At 42.6% G+C, this 21,917-nt stretch overlaps 1 protein-coding gene across 1 annotated transcript; it reads left to right on the forward strand.

Moving 5' to 3' along the window:
* Nucleotides 1–367: 367 nt before the first annotated feature.
* On the forward strand, nt 368–19,241 carry STIL (STIL centriolar assembly protein). Its single transcript, XM_059853868.1, has 16 exons — nt 368–586; nt 1,633–1,740; nt 2,069–2,184; nt 2,293–2,480; nt 3,439–3,686; nt 4,519–4,602; nt 4,718–4,804; nt 6,443–6,590; nt 7,730–7,839; nt 8,642–8,756; nt 9,538–10,590; nt 11,882–12,044; nt 12,767–12,992; nt 14,864–15,056; nt 15,659–15,912; nt 17,728–19,241. The coding sequence occupies exons 2-16, from the start codon at nt 1,649–1,651 to the stop codon at nt 18,545–18,547; spliced, it is 3,897 nt and encodes a 1,298-aa protein (XP_059709851.1). The 5' UTR covers nt 368–586; nt 1,633–1,648; the 3' UTR covers nt 18,548–19,241.
* Nucleotides 19,242–21,917: the final 2,676 nt, after the last annotated feature.

Genomic DNA, 21,917 nt, shown 5'->3' on the forward strand with positions numbered 1-21,917 from the left:
GACTCAGGGTCCCGGGCCCTGACTGGAGCAGGCCGAGGTCGGCGCGGCGCTCCAGCGGGACCGGGCGTGTCGGTTCATTGCTCGCCCCGCCACAGCCCTTTCCGTCATGGCATGGCCCGGTCAGGCCCGGCCGGGCTCGGAGGCAGCGCCCCCGCTGCCATGGCAACGCCGCCGCATCGCCGCACTGCGCCCGCGCGCTCCCCGCCCCCTAGCATTTTTAAACCCCCTGCGCGCGCGCTGGCGGTTGGTTTCCCCGGGGCGCGCTCTTATTGGCCGAACGAGCCGTTCCCCGCTGCGCGCCGATTGGGCCGGGACAGGGGGAGGGGGCGGGTTCTTCTCTCTGATTGGCCGGCGTGGGCAGAGGGCCGGCCGGGGCCGCAGAAGGCGCCGGGGCGAGCGGGACGCGGCGGGAGCGGCGGAGCCGGGGTTGGAGCCGCCACCGGTGCCGCTCCTCTCTCACGGCCGCTGCCTGGCCGAGCCGGGAGCTGCAGCGGGCGGGCCCCGCGCTCGAGAGAGGGAGAAGAGGAGTGGGCAGAGTTGCGGTGCTGCCCGGACCCCGTTCGGCCCGGCCCGGCCCGGATCTGAGGTACCCGCTCGGCGCCGGGAGGGCCCGCATCGCCCCAGCCCCGCCGGGCACACCGCGGCCGCTGCCTCTCTGCGAGTGCGGCTTGGGGTTTACTGAGCTGTGGGAGGAGCGGGGGTGGGCTTCTGCTTCGTGCTTGTCAAGTTGGAACAGTGGCGCTTTAAAAAAGCGTCCTCTTCTACAAAGTTAAGTTTGAGGCTTGTTTGCGCATTTGGTTTCTAAGGGGAGTTAATTAACTACCGCTGGAAGCATCAGAGGTGGCTGAGTTCCTTGGAGGTCTGCCTTAAAAATAAAGTTCTTTCCTGCCAAGTTGAAATGCAGAGGAAGCACCTTTGCTTGGCAAAGTTTCATGCTTGAGATAACTACAAAACGGCTTCTTGCTTATTTGTTAAAAGGTATTGAAGTAATTGCCAAATTATATGGGCTGTCAATTGTTTTGTATGTTGCTTTGTTTAGGCACCTCAAAAAAATCTAATCCTGATAGTGTAAATAAGTTAATGTGATTACATACTGATTTCTTCAGGACTCTTTGAAGTCTGACTTCAAGTTTTGTGCTATGCTATTTGAGTTAAGCCAAGGCCTTATTTCAGAAGTCTTCAAATTTTAAGGGGATTGAATGCTCACTTGAAATCCGGAGACAAAAACAGGGCTTTGGGAAGCTGATCTAGTGTTAAATTTGCTAAATCAGTTTTTTTGTGCCATGGGAGTTTCTAATTAGCAACGACTCTTCTTTTCCCTAAACTATATCCAAGCAGCTTTTCCTTAAGCTTTACCTGCACGCTTGTATTTTGGCCTACACATCTTCCAAGGTTGCACAAAGAAACAGTCAGGTGGACAATTAAGGTTTTGTGTTGACTTTGTAACTCTGACAACTTTGTAGGACAAAGTTTCTGCTTTGTTGGCCTGGACTTAAAAGAAGTCCCAACAGTTTATGTATCCTATTTCTTGATTTTCTTACTGTGTTATGCCTTTGTTCCTTCTTTTAAGCGTTGTAAGATAATGATGTACCTTAATACTATTTTTTTTTTTTATCTGCATGATCTTCCCAGATTTGTTCCCAAAAGGATGGTCCCTTTCAGTTTCCCTCTGTCCAAGTGTGCGCTTTGGGACCCAGTCCCCATGGGCGATGTCATTGGCACACACATCACTTATTACAGGTATTGATGCCTTTCTTGGGCAAGCTAAAGGTTAAAATAAATTATGGATTGTGTGATGCAAAGCCTCATTTTGTCTTTTGAGTCTGTTCTATGACAAGGCCCAAAGGAAAAGGAAGCGGTGTGTTTGTTATAAGCATATAGGGATTTTCACTGGAAAGATTTCAGTTTCCTTTCCTTTGTGTAACACAGTCTAGTGGCTTGAAGGTGCATCAATTTAAAGTAACTTAAAATTTCTTTTCATTTTCTTCCTGTATGGATAAGTGATACTTTTTAAAAATAAATATTAAAAAGAATTTGTGACTTAAACTTGCTTATTGTCTCTTTTTAGAAACCCCAGAATACGTCTGGTGGAGAAAACCTTGCGGCTTGCCTATCGCCATGCTAAGCAGAATGAAAAGAAATCACTTTCCTGTTTTCTGCTTGGCACCCTGGCAGCAGATGAAGGTAATTCTAAACATGAGGTAGACAGGCAGTGTTTGTTGGTTGATTAAGCTGTTGTAAGGAGCCTGAGTTGTTACTCTTGGGCTCTAACTTTATTTATTTATTTTGAAGATGGGGAAGGCATAACGCTGACAGTAGATCGCTTTGATCCTGGCCGAGAAGTTGCTGGTGGGTCGGGCAAAATTCCAACTGCATCCCTTCCTGGAGACTTTTTGATTCCATGTACAGTTAATGCCTGGGGACCTAGTTCAGATAACATAATAGTGCACAGTGTTGAAGATATCAGCTTGGCTTTCAAGGTAGGCAACTCTTAGTAACTTTTGCGTCTCTCAAACTGTGAACTGTCTGCCAGGCAGGACACTGGGCTATGCACAGAGCTTGATTTCCAGCACAGCAAGGTTATGACTGAACCAAGACTATGTAGTTAATTGTGTGAAATGAGCTGTTTGAGTGTCATTGAAAAGTGTATTGGAAGCTGGTAATGTCAGTTAATCCTCACAGGTGTTTAAGGATCGCACAGTCTTTAATCTTGGATGAAAATCTGACTGACCAAAATGTTTCAGCTGTTCTAACCACCAAAACCAGCAAAACAAGAGGGATTGCAGCAAACTTAAACAAGAGAAAACAGCTTTTTTGTCTTTATTCCCCTCAAAACTGTCATTAATCAGTTGCAGTATTTGGGCAGTTGTTGCTGAAGTGTTGCTAGGTGAGTGACCCGCCCAAAACGTGTAGAGCCCTATGTGGGTTAGCAGCCATAGCTGAAATGTGGGCTCTGCTGTAATCTGCTAAATACACTTTCCATTCCTGTAGACTTTTCCCTGTAGTTGTTGCAGTGTGTATTTTATAATACAAATTAAGCTTGCTTCACATCTGAACTTTCTCATGATGATACATCCAGATATTAGATTACATATTTCTTGAATGCAAGAAAGAAAACTTTGGCAAATCAGCTTTAGCCTTTTAGTTGTCTGTTATTATATTAATTTTTATATAGTTAAATAAACCCAGGTTTTCTAATACATCATAAAACAATGCTAAGGTGTGCATCGCTGATTTTCAAGTGTATTCTGCATTATTCATTATATTCAGTAGAGCAGTGAGCTTTGGAGATCTGGGCTAATGGTTTTTTGTATAGTGCCTACTGCAATAGTAGCTGTGATGACTGATTTGAATTCCTAGTGTAATACATCTTGAATCATGGTAATCATAGAAAATAATTCAGTGTATTTACCTCTTTTTTCTTTTTCTTACTTCTAGGGTCTGCAGCAGAGTCTGTGCAGTAAAGAATCTCTGGATCTTTCTAAACTGCTCACTGTTAGAGCTCACATTGTTTTCACAGAAAAGCTGGATAATCTACACTTTAATTTTTGCTGGGCTTCTCTTACTCTGGCCAATATTTTGGAATACACCCCTGTGAAGTCTGTCCCAATTATTCCAACAGCCCTAGCAAGAAATTTGACCAGTCCTATGAATATTGCACAAGTTCAAGGAACTTACAAATGTGGGTGAGTAAAGGGTGGTGCTAAAGCTGTCAAAGTTGCCTGTCAGTTTCTTGCCTTTCCTAAAGTAGGTGGGTAGAAGAGATCTCAACTGTATTTTGCTTTTTAGTGAAATAACTGGCATAAAAATGACATGTCTTCTGGCCTTGGGAATGTATTAAAAGTTATGAACAAGAAACAGGAAATGGGGTGGAGCGAAAACATTAACTGGTTGAGTAGAAGTTCTTGCTTTTGGCTTCAGTGAAAGGATCCTCTTACTGGGGCAGGAGAACACACCTCTAGCTAACATAATAAATATAAACAGCTTCCAGCTTTTTAAACACCATCAGTGCTTGCCCTACAATAAAAAGCAGGTGAATGCAAACCAAAGCTTTCTTTTTGTTAATTGTGCTTCTGAGATAGTATTGAGAAGTTGTCATTCTGACTGGTAACTAATTTAATAGGATAAACCAGGGATAGATCAGGGAAATAATTTGAAATAACTGAATGTCATTTTATTTGGGCAGGTACTTTATGAATGCGTCTCTGAAAGTTACTCTTCAAATTTAACATGACTTGTCCTTGGGGATTTGTTATGAACACGAATTCTAGTATTCACTAAAATACTACAAACAGTACTAAGTCCTTGGTAACTCTTTAATGCACAGGGAGTTGCTGAAAAGCTGGAGAGTTGCTGTTAAGTGTGTAGAGTAAGAGTAGTTTTGATCTTTAATTTTTTTCCCTTAATTTGTTTTCTTACCGTATTTTCTAAACTTGTACTTTTCAAGGGTTTGTTTTTTTTTTTCTGAAAACCTGCCTTCCAAAATACTGAAAAAACCCAACTTTTGCTTTCTTTCAGCTACCTTACTATGGACCAAACACGGAAATTGCTTTTGCTGCTTGAGTCTGATCCCAAGGCTTATGCTCTGCCATTAGTTGGAGTGTAAGTGTCTGTCCAGATTAATACACACATTGATTTGAGATGTATCTGAGAGATTCCATAGCAAAATTTTGGTAACAGAGCTGTCTCTAATTACATTTTTTTTTCTTATTTCTAGTTGGCTGAGTGGAGTTACTCATATCTATAGTCCTCAAGTCTGGGCCTGTTGCTTGCGATATTTGTTCAGTTCTTCAATTCAAGAAAGGCAAGTCACTTTTATAGGTAAAACATGGAAGCTATTGGATGCCTAAAAAAGTGTTCCACAGAAATGCATGACAGCATTAGCTCTGCTCAAAGATATTTGAGGAAATTCTATGATTTATATGTGTATAGAGGTAAAGCTGTCTGGTTTAAATGTTCTCTTTGGTTTTGGCTTCTGCACAAAAATTTTCTGTGACTTAAATGTTGGAAAGCTGAGCTGATATCTCAAAGTCAGAAGAGGGTGAACGCTAATATCCTTGAGGTCACAGCATTTTAGTTTAAATAAGAAGCCACAAGCAGGAAGCAGTAGTTTAAACAGTGGTGGGGTTTTGTTTTTGAGCTTTTCTTAGGGGTATTTTCTTTGGGATAAGTTTTCTTCCTGGTTGTGCCTGACCAACGTATTGAAGCATATTGATTTGCAGCCTATGCTGCCCTGTTATGACTTCCTGTTAAATGTTCAGGTTTTTTTAAGAGTGTTTGCATTCTGGGGTATTTTTTCATTGTGATGTTAGAGGGTAATCATTCCTCATTGTCTAGATTTCCTCACTTGTAACATTTGCTGAGTTCTATTTGTATGGAGCTGGGAGAGAGTTTAGGTGTTTATAGTTTGAAACAGGTAAATGAGACTTTAAAATATGCTGTATGCATAAGCACTTCTGATTGATCACATTTGTTTTTAAGTTATGAAGTGCAACCACATTTAGTGAACAGATGTGTCTGCAATTACAAAATAGATTTCTTTCCCTTAACAACCAAAATATGTCCAAACACAGATAAGAGCCCAATTAGATTATTAGATAGGCAAGTTGGATGCTTGACTCTCATTAACTTTCACTGATGCCATCATGGAAGTGGATTAGGCAGACTTGATGAACCATGCAAACAGCATTAACCTCTGCAGGCTAACTGCTTAATCTGTACATCATACATTTTTAACTCTTTAAGCTGTAAGTGAACTTTGAAGTTGCATGAATGTGTTTTTCCAGCATCCTGTTTCTACTGCTTTTTCTATTGCGTGTATTAATTAATGAAAAATCAAACAAATAAAAAACCTCACAAACAAGCATGTTAAAAGTGCTATAAAAAAAAAAAAAAACTGTTCTGAAAGTAGTATTACCTTTTACTGGAAACACACATTGTCATTATCCTTGAATTTGTGTTAAATGCTGATTGTTACTCACTATTCTCAAATTATAGAAAAAAAACCCTTCAATATCATTTTCCTAAAAATAATGTCGTTTTGCTAATGAATCTTTTTTGAATGTTTAGGGATAGCTGACTCAGTAAATATCTTTATAATGCATCTTCAACTGAGAACTAAAAAGAAAATAAAACACAATATCATTCTTACAGATTTTCTTCTCTGTTATGCTTGAACTCTTCTAGGAATTCATATGAAGTACTAAGTGATTGTAAAGGTTTGAAATACAAAGGGCATGGATTATTCCCATTTCTCTACTTTTGATTTGCATGTGGCTGCAATCATAAGTCCATCTGCTAACTATCTATAGCTAAGCACCATTCAAAATGCTGTGATTCACCAGTTTGCTAAACTGTCTGGAAAATCTGCTCACTGTATTGAAAATCTAAGGGCCTTCTTCATGTTTCAGTTATTTAAAGATGTGTTTTTCTTCTATTTTAGGGTTTTTTCAGAATCTGGGAGTTTTCTTGTTGTGCTTTATTCATTGACACACAAGGAACCAGAGTTTTATGAGTGTGTTCCATGCAGTGGGCAGACTGAGTTGGGATTTCAGATCCTAACTTGCCATGAAACAGTTCATCTGTTCAAAGTAAGTGTCTTGCTTTCCTCCTGCATCGTGGTACTTCAAAATTTGCCTTAAAAGAGTCATTATGATGTGACCTGCATAGATCTGCAGTGTTTGAAAATGATGTAGCTCTATAAAGCTGCTTTTTCCTAGGCACTACTGTAAATTAGTTTGTCCCTCAAATTGAGAAATTACTTACAAAGTCAGCACTGCTCACTTTTCTAATAGCATTAAGCATCTGTCTTTTAAGTATACCATGCTGTGTTGTCCTTGGTTAGTGTTCCTTCCTACTAGTGACCTTCTGGCCTTGTGAGCAGAGACTCAGACTTCCTGCAGCATTTGTTACCCTGGTGTGCTGTGTTCACCTTGGCCACATCTAGCAGCTGCTCTGGGTGGTGCTTGCTGGAGAGCAAAGCTGAGTGTTGGGCTTTGCTTGAAGTTGAGTGCAAAAAGGAATTTAGAGCTTACTAATTTCATCAGTTTTATTAATGGGAAATTTTATCTTTGTGCAAAGTAACTCTCTGAAAGAATTTGAAGATAAAAGTCTGGGAGATGACTAGTAAGTTTGAGGAAGTTCTAGGAAATCTCAGTTCCTTATGTTTTTTCTAAGGCTTGTGCAGAACCTGAAGTTGAGCTGTTAATTTGCTGAGTAAGTGCTGCTATGCTCTGTCAGAGAAGCAGTGAGTGTAATTTGTGTGCTATGCTGTGTACTCAGTTCTCTTCCCAAGTGAATTTCCTTGCCGGGGCTGCCTTCTACATTTAGCCTAGGGACAGCTCAGCTTTCTGAAGATGACAAATCTCTCCGCAGTAGCTCACTTCTGTTGTCTCCAGGAGCTGCCCAGCTGTGGTGTGTGAAGCAGTACAGGAACGTTTGCTGTTTCCTGTAGTGGTGGCAGCCCTGGAGGAGGATCTGAGCAGTTACTGTGAGGAAGCATCTGCTCATGACTATAATTAGCCCAACTACTTTGCAGAGTAGCCGGGGAACAGTGTTAAACAGGAAGGGAAGTTGCCTGCTTCCTTATAGTGCTGAAAACTTTGAAAGTAGGGGACAAGCAGCAAATAATCATATAGATGTCCTTAAAGCTGTTTCTTTGGGAGTAGTACCTCAGTGATTGAAAATTTGAAGGTTTCTTGCTTCACAAATATGGAACATTTCATTCCAGGATGTTGAACCATCAGACAAGAGCCCTATCCAGTTTGAATTGAGTGCAGAAAACCAAAATGCAGAAACTGAGTTCTTCAGCAGAATTTGCAAGAAGCTTCCAATCAAAAGGTAAATCTCTGCAATGCCATTTATGTGCAAAAATGAAATATTTATTGGATGAGAGTTTTGATTTGTTCTGTGCTATGTGTCAGCTGAGCTGTGCATGCATTCTCTTGCATTAAAATCTCTGTATATGATTTTATTTATTCCTAGAGTTAATATTTTTCAAGTAAGATGGTCAAGCTGTCTATATTCCAAAAGAACCTACTTGGTACTGGTGGTTTTAATTTATACAGTGGATGTTTCTTAAAAGGCTTCCTTGCTGATGAGGCTTAGTTCACTGTATTAAGCTTTAAGTGAGCTCCATCCTTTGAAGCAAATCTCTAATTGAAATCTACTTAAGTCAAAAAAAAAAAACTCCTTTTTCTTCCCATTTTTCAGAGCTCCAAGACCTGGATAGGTTGAAACTTAGTGATTTTTAAGAACCTGGCTTATCCATCAAATTTTTATCTATGACTAGAAGATGGCCTTTATTTTCCTTCAAACAATGTTACAGTCTTTACTGTAGCACCTTCTACCTTTTTTCTATATATCAGTGCTTTGCTGTTAGAATGCCACTTAAAAGGTGTGTTTGTGTGATGCTGTGGGGAGGGAGGGTTTGTATCTTCTTGCCCAAAAGCAGCTTTTCTATTTTCATTGTTTGATCTTAGAAGTGTTTGCTGTGTTAACTCCCCAGCTAACCAGGGAGAAGATGGATAGCAGCTGCTTCTTAGAAAAATGATGCACTGTAGATGGCACATTGAAAAATGTAAAGTTTCATGTTACTGCTGCCACATCTAACAAGCAAACATTTTTACTTTGATTGTTTCAGTCCTCCCCAAGGTTCTTCACCCAGCAAGTTGTCAGCAAGTGATCATGACTCTGGTGTGGAAGATGAGGATTTATCCCCCAGACCAATTCCAAGTCCTCACCCAGTGAGTCAACAGGTAACTAAATAAATAGTTGCCCTGGGTATCTCAGATGTGACACTTAAAGCAGCAAAACTCATTGTAAGGGAACTGGAGAGTGTAAAGCTTCTCTCTCTCAAAGTGTTAGCAAGGGAAAACAGAATTGAAGAAATTACCATGAGTCCCACTCCTGTAGTTAATCTGCCATTTTTCCAGGATTTTAAATTCCTGTACATGCTGTGATTTGGGAACAGAGAGAGTAGTTTCTATTTTAGGAACCTCACTGTTGTTGAATGGAAGAGCTGTAGTGTCTGAGATACAGTCAGTTCTTGTGGGTTTTTATTTAATTTACCCAAAAGACCTCCTCTGTCCTTTTTTTCACTGAAATGTGTACAAATACAATAAATATCAGCCCTTGTACAGCATAGGTCTAGAAGGATGTGGTAATTGTGTATAAAATATGTCCTATTGCAGCTGTCTCCTGGATCTAAGAATAGTAAGAGGGGACACAGTGTCCACCTCTGGAAGGGAAATATCCATATTCTGAAATGTACTCCCAAAAGACATGGAGCAGTCATTTGGCAGGCAGGGCTGTTACACTGTATAAAAGCAATTTTCCTTTAAGAATGATCCTAGAGATCTTGCTGCTTTTTCTGGATTCTCCAGTCTTTAAGGAATGTGTTTAACATATGGTTGGTTTGGAAGCTGATAATCATCATATATGGATTTTAAATGAAAACATTTTCTTTGAGGAAATTCTGCATTCAAAGAGCAGACAATATTTTTAAATTATCATACATGTGTGTAATTGTCCCTTCAGGTTACCAGAATTTTTCCTTCAGTGCCGGAGCTGTCACTTATTTTGGATGGGAGTTTCATAGAATCAGGACAATCATCTAAGCCTGTGGGGACTTCAAGTTCTAAAAGTCTGCCCACAGTGCCAAATCAGCCTATGAAAAAGAAGTGTTGTATGAGATCTACATGTCACCCCAGCCAGCACTCTGAAGACAGGCAGAACTTTCCTGTTAATGTGGGAGATCCCTCCTTGAGACGATTACCAAATCCTATAAACCAGAAAATTCCAGCTTCAATGCCTTGTAGAGGAAATCAAGCTCTACTACAGCAGCAGGTGCACTGTAGGAAGGCTTCCCCGCAATCAAGAAAAAGTTCAGGATCATCTTCTCCTTCAACCCCTTGTAGTGGGCCTTCCCCAGATGCATCTGTGCACCACCCCAGAAAGCCATTGGAAAAACTTGTATTAAATCCTGAGAGTGTCACACCACAGGGAGAGCCTCTGCTTAGGAGAACATCAATGTCTGGTTCCACGCAGCTTCCTGCTGTCACACAGCCAGTCCTCCACAACTCTGCTTTGTCACCACAGAGCTGCAGACAACCACCGGATCTGCAGGTGCCAGTTCAAGTGCCACCTTCTTGTCCAGCATGCAGCTGTCAGTGTCCTGCCTCTCTCCAGTACAATCCCATAATCCCATGGCAAGGAGTTGGTAAAATGAGCCCCAAACACGGAGCGGAAATCCAGTCGGAGATGGCTCAGCAAAATCCTTGTGCAGTGTTCCATCAAAATATCATTTGTCCAAACGTTTGCTGCAACCCAGGATATGCCACAAGCAGCCCTATAAACGTGAGATATCCTGGGAAAACAGGGAGCTGTTCTCTTGACAATGGCTTATCAGCTGGAATAAGGATGGCATCGAGTGCGAGCCCCTCGAGTGCGCAGTGCTGTGCAGCCCACTCCCCGTGCCTGCACACGCCTGCTCCTGCAGCAGCATCAGATAATGGCATGATGGGATTATCTCCAGATGCATTCCGGCTCCTTACCGAGCAGGACAGACAACTCAAATTACTGCAAGCTCAGGTCTGTGGAAATGTCAGCTTTCTCCTCTGCCCTCTCAGTGATTATGCTTTGATAGTTCCCTGCCAGAGGAATTACATTAACTGTTGTCTATCTGTGTTGGAACAAGGGAGCCTGTCATACCAGCTGCAGTCTGAGCATGGAGAGGAGACTCCATTAGTTCTACCAATTGATGTTCCTTTAAAAATTATTTGACTTGTATCTAATTAAATTTTGCATTTATTTTGGTGGTGCTTCCATAACATGAATATTTCTTTTTAGTAGACTGTTTGTAATGCAAACGGATACGTTCTCTGTATAAATGCTGTTCTACTTACATGCTTGTCCATGTAAAAAAAAAAAAAAATATTGCGTAGGCTATAGGCTTTGGAATTATTGTAAATAATGAAGCACAGAATGTTCTCATATGCTGCTTTTTCCACCTTCAAGCCAGCAGCTCCCTGGGCTGTTGCTTTGAAAACTTAAGTTATCTGCATCAATTCCTGGTTCATCAGGTCTTTTCTGTGCTAGAAAACTGGACTTTGGGGGTCTTGCTGTGCTCTGTTGCCTCACCTGGTTAAGTTTCTTCAAAATACAGTCCCTTGATCAACCTGTTGGCCCTGTATTTTGGAGGGTATGATTTGGGGCCGAAGAGACAGAGTTTAAATTTTGCTTCTGGTGATGAATAATACAAACAGAAAAGTTTGCAGTACTTGAACTAAAAAATGACAGCTGGAATTTGGTTTTGGTATGTTTCCTGTATGTAAAGTCAAGATCCCAAGGCATGGGTTGTGCATCAGGGAAACCCCTCCTTACTGCAGCCTTCACTGTTACTGTATTTCTCCCTGGAGCTGCGAGCTAATAGTTGAACAGGGTGGATGAAAATCCTAGAGAGAAGATTGCCTGGCAACCTTAATTTTATCATTTAATTGCTTATCTTTGTAATTAATACAAAGTTGGTGTAGGGACAGTTGGCATGTAAATGCTTGGCTGGTAGTCGGTTAATAGGCTTTGTGTGTGAATGAAAGGGAAGGAATACTTCCAGCAAGTGTGGTGCAAACAGGCTTTACCCAACTTGTCTTGGTGCTGCCTCTGCCAGTGTGCTGAAAGATCTTCTTTGCTAGCTCTGCCAACATCAAAATTGGTGTTTTGATTTATGCTGTGTGCACTGCTGACTACTGGAAGGTGTTCAGACTGCTGTGGCAGCACAGCCTGCGTTTGAATCCAGATCTTAGCAGAACTCAATTAATTCACTTTTGCCTGTTACAGCTGATATTTTATTGTGCAGATCCTAACTTTGTGATGACTGTTACAGATCCAACGCTTGCTGGAAGCTCAGGCTCGCCAGGAGGGTTCCTCGGAGGCGGCAGCAGCCCAGGCAGTGCAGGCGGAGAAGGCAGGGGAGCTTGTTTCCATGGAAACCCAAACCTCACCGCGATCGCACCCGAGGAGAAGTGTGAGCGTTGCCGTGAGCACAGGTAACGCTTCATTCCTTTAACACAGGCTGGCACCGCTCTTTTCTGGACGTTTCTGTGGTTTGTTTGGACACGGAGGAAATGTTTTTGCAGAAAGAAGCTGTGCAAACATGCACCTAGATCCAAAAAACACCTAAGTTGCTGAGGTGTTATTTGCAAGTTTAGGCTGGAGTTACTTTTGTCTTTGATTGCCATCTCTGAAAGAGTTATTTTTCCAATAGGTTTAGAAAGATGTTCTATTTAAAATGGTCTCTTGTTGAAATGTAACTCCACATCTTTTTTTATTTAATACACTGTTTTGAAAAGTAATCGTTTCTATGCCAATATATATATTATTGATGTTGTTTGTAAATCATGCATGAAGAGGAGATTGTATTTGCTTTAGTTTAGGAGCTGTATCTGTACAGCTGCATATTAACATATTGGCTACTGCTAAACCCATGGAAATGTTGTGCTTAGTCTGGAGGAAACTTTGAAACAGGCTCAAGGTCAAAGCATTAAAATTATTTAATACAACCATTTCTTTTCATCAAATATACTTTGGAAGAAACGAGGACTTGAATTATGTTTTGCTAACTTTTAGCTGATTTAAACTGTAAATCACTTTTTAAATGGTGAAAGAAACATGAATGGGAGAAAATTATTCCTCTAGCTATAGAAAGCCAAAGGGTCTCAAAAAAAGTAATGACTCTTCCTAAATAGTTAAACCTCTAATTTTGTCCTAGGTGCTAGTTTATTTTGGAATACAGCCTCAGAAAAACAAGGCAACTCCATATCACGAGGGAAAAAAGAAGATGGAGAGATTTCTAAGGAGGACATAAACATTTCAGTTAATGCTGAACAAGATGCAAGTAATACAAGTATTGCTTCATCCTTAAGGGTGGTTGACATGCCCAGCTTTGTAGAGAGTATTCACCTTGTGGAAGAAGGAGCTAATCAGAACACTCCCCAGTAAGTAACAGAAGCACCCTGTGCTCACATAATGTGCTGAACTGCCTTATGTAAGTTATTACTTCTGTAATATTTTTTCCTTCAGGAGTTATAAATAGTCTGACCTCAGCTGTTGTGTTCTCTCCCTTCTTTATTTTTTAATTATGCTTTGAATTGTACAGCTCACCAAAAGACATCTGCCTTTAGAGTCTGCATTTATCAGTCATGCAGGTTTAGCTACCTGTCAGCAGCAGCTGATGGCAAAAGCCTTTAACTTACAAAAGCATGCACTGTGCTGGCAACATTCCTTTTCTTACCTTAAATCCTGGCTGTAAAATGGGATGCTGCTATACTCAGTTGTTTTCCTACAGTGGCTTTTCCTTGTCAGCATTCAGAACCTTTCCAGTTCTGAGGGGCTTGGGATGAGGTGTTTATGATTATGTGGCTGTTCCCTGAATTTCTCTTTATTTTATGCCTGATTACTTTGTGAGTGGTGCGTGCAGATACTGACTTCACTGCTATTAATTATTTTTAAGCTCAGTTGCTTTATAGTGCAGTGACTAATCTCAGACTAATTTGGGAAATGGTTTTAAAAATATTTTTAATTATCTATATGGATGCTATTTCTACGTAGGGATAGCTCAACAATTTAGCACTTTAGTGATCTAATATTGCCTAAGTATAAAAAGCCAAAAGAGGAGGAATGCCCTTCCAGTTAAATTAGGTTCCTAAAATATTCATATTGGGAAACATTATGGTAATGAAGCTATAACTTGACTATTCATAGTCATTGATTAAAGTGCTGTCTGCAAGCATATACTGCTACCAGAAATGTTATGGATTCAGATCAATCTTATGAACATTGTGTTTTTGGACAATGACATCCTAAGGTTCCCTTCAACTTGGATTCATAAACCAGTAAAATAGCTGTAAAGTATCTTATAGTGAGAATGTAAAGCATCACCCAGATTCCTTGGAGGAGGAGGAGGGGAACATTTTTGGGAATGATGAATAATTGCTAGTGTAACAGTAGCTGATAACCTACATTTGACTATCTGGTATGTCACGTGGTTTAAATCTTATCACTTTCAACACAGGCAATTGATCAGTTGAGTTCTTAAATTCCCTTATCTTACACTTGTCTCCTCAGGAGGAACAGGAAGGGGGAGGAGGGTTGCTTGAGGATCTTCTTGGGATGATAGTATTGATGTGTCTGGTCTCCAAAGGCTTATGCAATGCACACACCAATGAGGGGGGTGCAGAGCATTGTGTTGTAACTCATTCAGTGTTTAGCCTTTATAGTTCCTCTTTCACATCTCTTATTGAAAAATATTTCAGCTAGGTGTTTGTTCTCAGTTTGTGATACTCAGTGTGCATGTGTGTACTTGTAACTGTCTTTGAGAAGTTTTTAAACTGCCACAGGAATCCCATGGAAAGTTATGTACTTTGGTAAAAGCAGGTTTTTTTAATAAGTCATGTGTCAGAGCATACAGAAGATATTTGCTCCTAAAGGCTTATGAGTGATCTGCTGAAAACAAATTCCAAATTGTTAATTACTTTCCTTTAATCTGGTTTAAGTCATGGTGTGTCACTGAGTTTTGACTAGTCCAGGGATGCCATTGCCACTTTCAAATCGTCTTTTGGAAGACTAGTAGGGCTGTTGTAGTTGCACAGTTGGAAATCTACTTCTTGAGTCCTCAAATGACTTTTGAGACTTGACTGCAGAAAGGAGCAAAGCCTTGAGCAGCAGGCAAAACTAAAACCCCTTAGGATCCGTTTGCAGTACTTGATTGTTCTCCTCTGATGTTCATGAACAAATAAAGTACATATAGTGATAATGATGCTTATGCTGTTGCAAAGAAGTATGTGGCTATCTTGGTGTTCTCTTCCAGAACTGGAAACGTTTCCCAGGCACTTGTTCGTGGTTCATCCTTGGAAGAAAGTGCCAGTGTGTCTTTACAGAAAGAGCCATCGGAGGGAGCCAGGAGCCAGGTGGTGGTAACAAGTGAGCAGAGCTCGGAGCCACCCACCTCACTGCTGCCCCAGCAGCCCTCAGAGGAGCTGAAGCTTTACCAGGACTTACTGGTAACTCATGCACGTTTTATATTCTGCACTGAATGCAACAGTCAGAACAGCACCCTGCTGAACTTATGATGTGGTATTGGCATGAATGAAAGCTGCTTGTGGTTTTCAGATTCACATTGTGCTCTGCAGAAAACTCCAAGTTTGTGGTTCTTCAATTTTTTTTTTATGTTTAAGTAGTGATTTTGTACTTCTCTTTCGTGCATACGTGGATTACTTTCTATTATCTAATAAATAATATTTTTTTAATTCAAGGACACCAGCTGATAACTTCCCAAATTATTGGCCTTTAAAATAACACAATATTTTACCTTCAAGTCCCTTAAAGGGCAGATATTTTCATCTTGAAGAATATCAGTATGTGATGTGTTTAAATTCAGAACAGACTCTTTTAGAAAGCTTGAAGTGTAAGATGTTCCAGTGTTTGACTACACTGCTGTGAGTTTAAGTGATTACATCTGAACTGTATCTGAATTTGCCTTCTTTGTTAGAATAAGCTATTAATCCATCAAGTTGTATTTGAAGTTGTGTAAAAGTAAGTCAGGAAATTGGTATTTGACAGTCCCTGTATGTCATGTTTTTGCCCTGTGCTCCTTTTTCTGTAGGGCCAAGTAAACCACCTCTTAAAAACCTCAGAAGAGCAAGATCACTTGCCTTTAAAATCAGGATTTGTTGTTGATGATGGCCCTGCATATCAGGATATTGATGATACAGCAGAAGTGGCTTCAGAGACTCACACAGGAGAGGTGGACAAGGAGAGTGTCATTAGTGCCACACTCAAACAGCTGAGGAGTCTTGGAGTGGCAGTGGACTCACCTGGCAGTATGAAGGAAAATACCCACAAAGTGGAGAATGCCAGGTAAAATGCTGGTGGTTTTGAGTAGTCATGTGCAGATCCAACTGAAAATGAAGATTTGGCTCAATGAGTCAAGAGAAGAGAAGACTCTGTTCACTGCCACTGGGATTTGGGTGCCCCTTTATCTGCATTTCTTGCAAAATTGAAATGCTGACTCATGCTATGGGCATTTCAGATAGGTTTAAGAGCTCTGCTAGAAAAACTCTGAATGTTTAATAGAACACAAGGAGCTCTTACTGTTAGAGCATCTGGTGAGTCTTAAAGGGTTGTGCAGGCAATTCCCTAGAATACCAAGGAAGCTATGGGCAATTTTTTGGTCTGTGTCCAAACATTCCAGAGCAACTCTGGACTTAGAAGACTGAACATTAAGCAGCTGAGTATTTTGTCATTGCTTCTTAACCTTTGTCTTGCTCTTTACCTGTATATGTGAAATTGTTATTGTGGCTTTGGTATCTGATCAAAACTGGTCCTAATTACTTGTTATTGTGGGTGCTGTGCCTTGAGCAGAGAAAGTGCTGGGGAGGGAAACAACAGCCTTGTTGAAACAGAGGAAGGAACAGAGAAGTAACTTCTGAAGGAGGGCTTTTAGGCACAGGAATTTACTTGCATAGTTGTGTAGGCATAGGCTGACTGCCTGGTACAGCTTCACTTTCATCCTTATTGTCTTCTTGATCCTAGTGTGTAGCTGTTATGTAAACAAAAAATCTAACCACCTCCTAATTAATCTTCTCTTCAGCCATGTGTCAAAAGCTGTTTGCAGTCATACAGTTTCTAACCTCTTTTCTCTCTCTCTCACTTGTATTTTATTGGGTGATTTTCTGGTTTTTCTGGACTGCCTTCCTGGCTGGAGTCTGTCAGTGTTCTTTTAATGTCAATAACATGCTAACATGTGAGCCTATAAGGCAAAACTGGAACTCTTGGGGTTTTTTTCTTCAAACTTGGGGAGTGGGGTGGAGTTCTTCCTTCTGCCACTTTCAAGACTGATAAACAATTCTGAGAAAAGGTCTACAGCTCAGTAGAGAAGGAAACAACAGTGCAGCTCCATAGCATAATAAGTGGTTGTTGTTGCTGAGCCAGTTTATTCTCCCTGGGCAAACTTCAGAATTTGTGCTCAGTGAAATAGGAAGCCTCTTAATTCTTAACATGAGGAGCTTAGGTTTATGAACTAATATATGATGTGTGAACTAAATGCAGTGGTTTACAACCATTACTGGTGTAGGAGAGCTTGTTCTTTCAGTCTTTAAACACTTGATATATATATATATATACAAGAAATTGCTGCACCAGGCAACAGAACAAATGAACATTCGTCATTTGAAGATACTTCAAAAACTAGAACCTTGTGGGCTTCTGGAAACAAATGCTAAGTCAGAGTTTCTGTAAAAATCCTGGAATTACCATGCATTGGGAAAGGTGTTCTTGGTCTCAGCCATTTGGCTTGTATTTCTAGCTATAAAATTTGTGCTGAATGGTAGAATTTAGAGTTGTAGGATCAGACACACATAATGTCTCGTTTGCTGGTGAAAAGACCAGGAGCTCAAACCTGCTTTAAAACCAAAACCAGTGCTGTAACCTGTTAGAGATGGGTGATTCTTCATATGAGGGCACTGTGAATTGAAGGAAAAGGGAATATCATCCATTCTCTGACAGTGTTTGAATCCTATGGGGGTGAGTAGCTGGTTTTCATTGTGTGCAGGTAATGTGATCTCAGTCCTAATGGGGTTGTGTTCAGAAGGAAGGAGAAATCACTGTGAGCAAAATTGTGAAATTGATGCTTTTCCTGTAATGCTAAGGTAACTTTTTGATGCTTTATTTCAGCATCTTGGCGTGCATAAGTCCTGAAGCAGTGGTGCCTGGATTAAATTCCATGTTACTTGCCAATGTCAGCATGTGTCCCAACGTTGTTGATCTGAGCATGGAAGCAAACGCCATCGCCCTGAAGTACCTCAGTGAAAATCAGTTATCCCGGCTGTCCCTCAGTCGCTCAGGCCAAAATCCCCCCACAGATTTCTCCTTCCAAGACATCTTGCAAACAAATACGGACAAGAGCATGGTGGGTCTGAGTTTAATATCACCCAACAACATGTCCTTTGCAACCAAGAAGTACATGAAGCGATATGGGCTGATACAGGGCAGTGACAGCAGTGAAGATGAGGAGGAACTGCAGGCTCAAGATGGCAATTTTGGCACTGTCAAAAGCAAAAGCGTGCCAGACAAAAACTGTGCCCCTGCATTGGACAGCTTCAGCCACCAGACTGAATTACTCAAAAGAGTCAATGGAAGGCTTCCCATTCACCTAAAAAGTCACAGCAGAGAGTTGACTACTAATGCTTCTCCACCAGAATTAAACAGCCCTGTGTTAAGAAACATTACAAATGAAATTTTTCCTTCCAGAACAGATCAAGCAGATGAAAACTCACTTCAGTTCCTGAAGGATTTAAAATCAAAAACCAGATTGTTACCTGGGAGGGTTGAATTCACTGAACAACCTGTCAGGAAAGATGAAGGAGATACTCAGGCCTTTTGTGGAAATCTGCACACTCCAACTCTTGAAATGTTAAACCAGTCAAACAGCATCAATTCTGTTGGCACCATTCTTGATGTCAAACAACTTAGGCAATTACCAAAGCTGTTCTGAACATCCCTTGAGATGGCTGCAACCACTGCTTCAATCAGAGGGCCCTCTCTGTAAAAGAGTACAGGAAACCACGGCTTGAGCTCTCTTTGAAGAGGTCACTCTGTTGTAGCAATGTAAAACTTGCAGAACTGAGTTTTCAGCCAGCTCAGGGACAGCCACCTCAAAGTGCCTGGCTTAGGCAGTGCTGATCAGCACAGACATATGTGTGCACTTTTGTTTACAGTTAGGTGTGATTTTAGAGCATATTGAAGGTGAATCAACCTGAGCCCAAGATGTGCTTTTAATATAATTTTAACTGTGGTGATTACTTATGTGTTCTTTTGTTGACTTTTTTGAAACAGACTTTTCCATGTTTGTGCCGACTGTGAGCCACTGATAATGTGTGTGGCAGAGCAGGGGTAACAGAGCTACAGCACTAATTTTTAGAAGTTTGCTGAAATGGTTGGATTCCTGTTTGTGAGTTGTGTCTGTGGGGAAGGGAAATACAACTTTGGCTTTACTTTGCATAAACTTATTTTGAATTCAGCCAAAATGGCACATGTAACTCTCTGTATCATGAAATCTTTGAAGGAAATGGGGGAAAGCTGGCACTTTTAAGACTTGTAATTTTTTTTCACCTCTATGTTTTCTATTTATTTAAAATTACATACTGCTGATAAAGGTCAAAGTTTCCATTAAAAAAAATTAATCTTCACTTGACTAATGCTGCCTTTATTTAAGACACATGTGGCTTCCCAGTCATTGTTGAAATAGTTAGCTTGAAGTTCAGTGGCTCACCTGCTGCTGAACTCACCAGGAATCTGATACTGGATGGTGGGGTAAGCAGAAATAATAATTTGTTCAGAATGAACACATAAATATTTTGTCACCAAGCACTCCAGTCTATTAATGAAGCAGCTCTAGTATTGCACAAGGTGAAGAATTGGCTGGAAGTGGTGATTCATTCCCATTCCCACCATTCCTGGTGGGAGGACAGTGGAATGATGGTGGAGCCATGTGTTTTCTCACTGGCCTTTTAGGTGCATCAGCATTCTCTCACAGGCTTTGGAACAAACTTTGTTTTAGTGATGGCATTGTCTCAACAGCAGTTCAGCCTGGTGCTGACCTTGCCTTTCCTGTTCTGACTGTTAAACCAGAGATTAAAACACCCTGTACTGAAATCCTGGGCCTTTCCCAGTCACATCCTAAGGACTCCAGTGTTCTTGGTATGTTTGAGTGGGCACTGATTGCTAATTAATTTATTACAGAATTGGGCTGAGATAAACCATGTGCTGTTTTGAAGCCAGTAGAGAGAGAGGAAGGCAGCAACTCCTTTTAAGCCAGAATTTCTCTTCTCACGCAGCCCCTTCCATCAACAAGGATATTTGCTTCCTTTCAGGAAAGGTGCTACTTTACTGAGCTGAAAAATAAAACCTTTCTCAGTCCCTGAATCTCCCCTGGATAAGGCATAAGCTTATTATCTGCCAGCATATTTTCTGCTGAATCAGTCAAAAAATAGTTAATGTTTTTGAACATTCCAGTGAGATGAATGAGGCAATTCATACCTCTGAGCTATTGTTGCAGGGTTTTGTTCTTTGTTTCCTATTGTAAAATGTCTGGAAACACAGGAAGATGACAGCTGTATTAGTTAATATTTTAAAGACTTTCTTCAAATGCTCAAGGGCTAGAAACAATTTGAAAACAAAAGCCAAACTACTTGCACACAGCTCAGGACAAGGGTGTGGTGTTATAATAAGTTACACAAAGCATATAATCCTGGACAGCAACCTCCAAGCAAGCAAAATGTTAATTTACTGGACCAAAACAACAAAAAACACCCTTCCCTTTAAGCAGCATTTTCCTTTCATAGTGTGGTGCTGAGTAATTTCAAGTTGTCTGGAATTTTTTTCCCTGAAGCATCCATTGCAATTTGAGGTAACAAAAAAACCCCACACATTACGCCAGGTCTGGCTTTGGTAACTGAGCACTGAGGCCTAAGCTCTAGAGCTGGCTTGTGAGGTGATGTCATGGGTACTGGGGCAACGTTAAGGCTTTATTGATTTGGGTTTTGGGGTTTTTTTCTTCTGTTGTTTCTAGCTATTTATTATAATTAAGGGCAGATATTTATAGTGCTAGCTGAAAAGGTGCTGGGTGTGCTTGGAGCATCACTGGCCGCTTTACTTTGGATCATTTCAGTGCTCCCCACCCTGACTCTGAAGGGTTTGACCCCTCTTCAGTAAAGTAAGAATGCGGGCCGGAGGTGGACTGAGCACGGCCCGACTCCCACCGCAGCGGGCACAGGCACGGCTGGGAATGGCCCTCGGTGCTCAGAAGATGCTCGGCTTCCTAATCTCCCCCGCCCAGCCCCGGCTGTTCTATCTTTAACGCTTCCTGTTGGTGAGAGGAGCCGGCTCGAAAATGGTCGTGTTTCCTGGCGGGAGGCACGGCGGGCTCTCCGGCGCGTCGTGACCGCCCCTGCCCCGCCGCCCCACGCACGCCGCCGGCATCGTGCGGGCTCCTGCCGCCCGGGACACGGCCCCGGCCCGGCCGTGCCGCGGGGGGAGCGCCCGGCGCTTGGGGAAACCTCTCCCACGGCCGCGTCCAGAGCGGGAGGCTGAGGGGAAGGAGTGAAAGGAAGAATAACAGCTCCGGCATTTCCCCCTGCGGAGGGCGCGCAGGTGGCGGGGAGACAATAGCGACCCCCGCGCCCCGGCCCCGCCGCTGGCCCCGGCTCCACGGCAGGTGCGGCCGGGCCTCGCCGCCGCTTGTCCCCGGGCCCCGCGCACGGCCCGAGCCCCGCAGAGGGCACCGGGGGTGTTCCGGGAGGGGCTCAGCCCGGGCCCCTTCCCTGCTGCCCCGCGCCCGCCGTGATTTCGTTGATTTTCGGGTTCCCGCGCGGGCCGGTGCCCGAGGTGTCCAAACCCGCTCCCCGCCGCTGCCTTTAGGGCCGCGCTACCCGCGGGTGCCCGGAGGAGCGGATCTGGGACCCTCCAGCGATTCCTGCCTCCCCCCTTTCCATGCCGGGAGCCTCTGGCATTTCGGGGAGGTTCTCGAGCCTCCCGTCGCTTTGGGATCGCCGCGCAGGGCACAGCGACCCCCGCACCGCCCGCCCCCCGTCCCCGCGAGTCGCTCCGGGGGCACGGGGCTGTGGCCAGGCCGGGGGTCCCTGCCCAGGCCGGGGGTCCCTGCCCGCCCGGGACCGGCTGAGCCCCTGCCCCGACGGGGCGCGCAGCCCGTCCCGAGCTCAGGCCCCCGAGGGGCGCGCAGCCCGGCCCCAGCCCCGCTGGATGCCCCGCACTGCTGCGGGGCGAGCCAGGGCCCTTTTCTCCCTTCTCCAAACCCCTCTCCTCCAGGCCCCGCCGCTAACATCCCAAATTCCTCGAGAGCGAGA

This window comes from Haemorhous mexicanus, chromosome 9, assembly GCF_027477595.1.
Source record: "Haemorhous mexicanus isolate bHaeMex1 chromosome 9, bHaeMex1.pri, whole genome shotgun sequence".
Lineage (NCBI taxonomy): Eukaryota > Metazoa > Chordata > Aves > Passeriformes > Fringillidae > Haemorhous > Haemorhous mexicanus.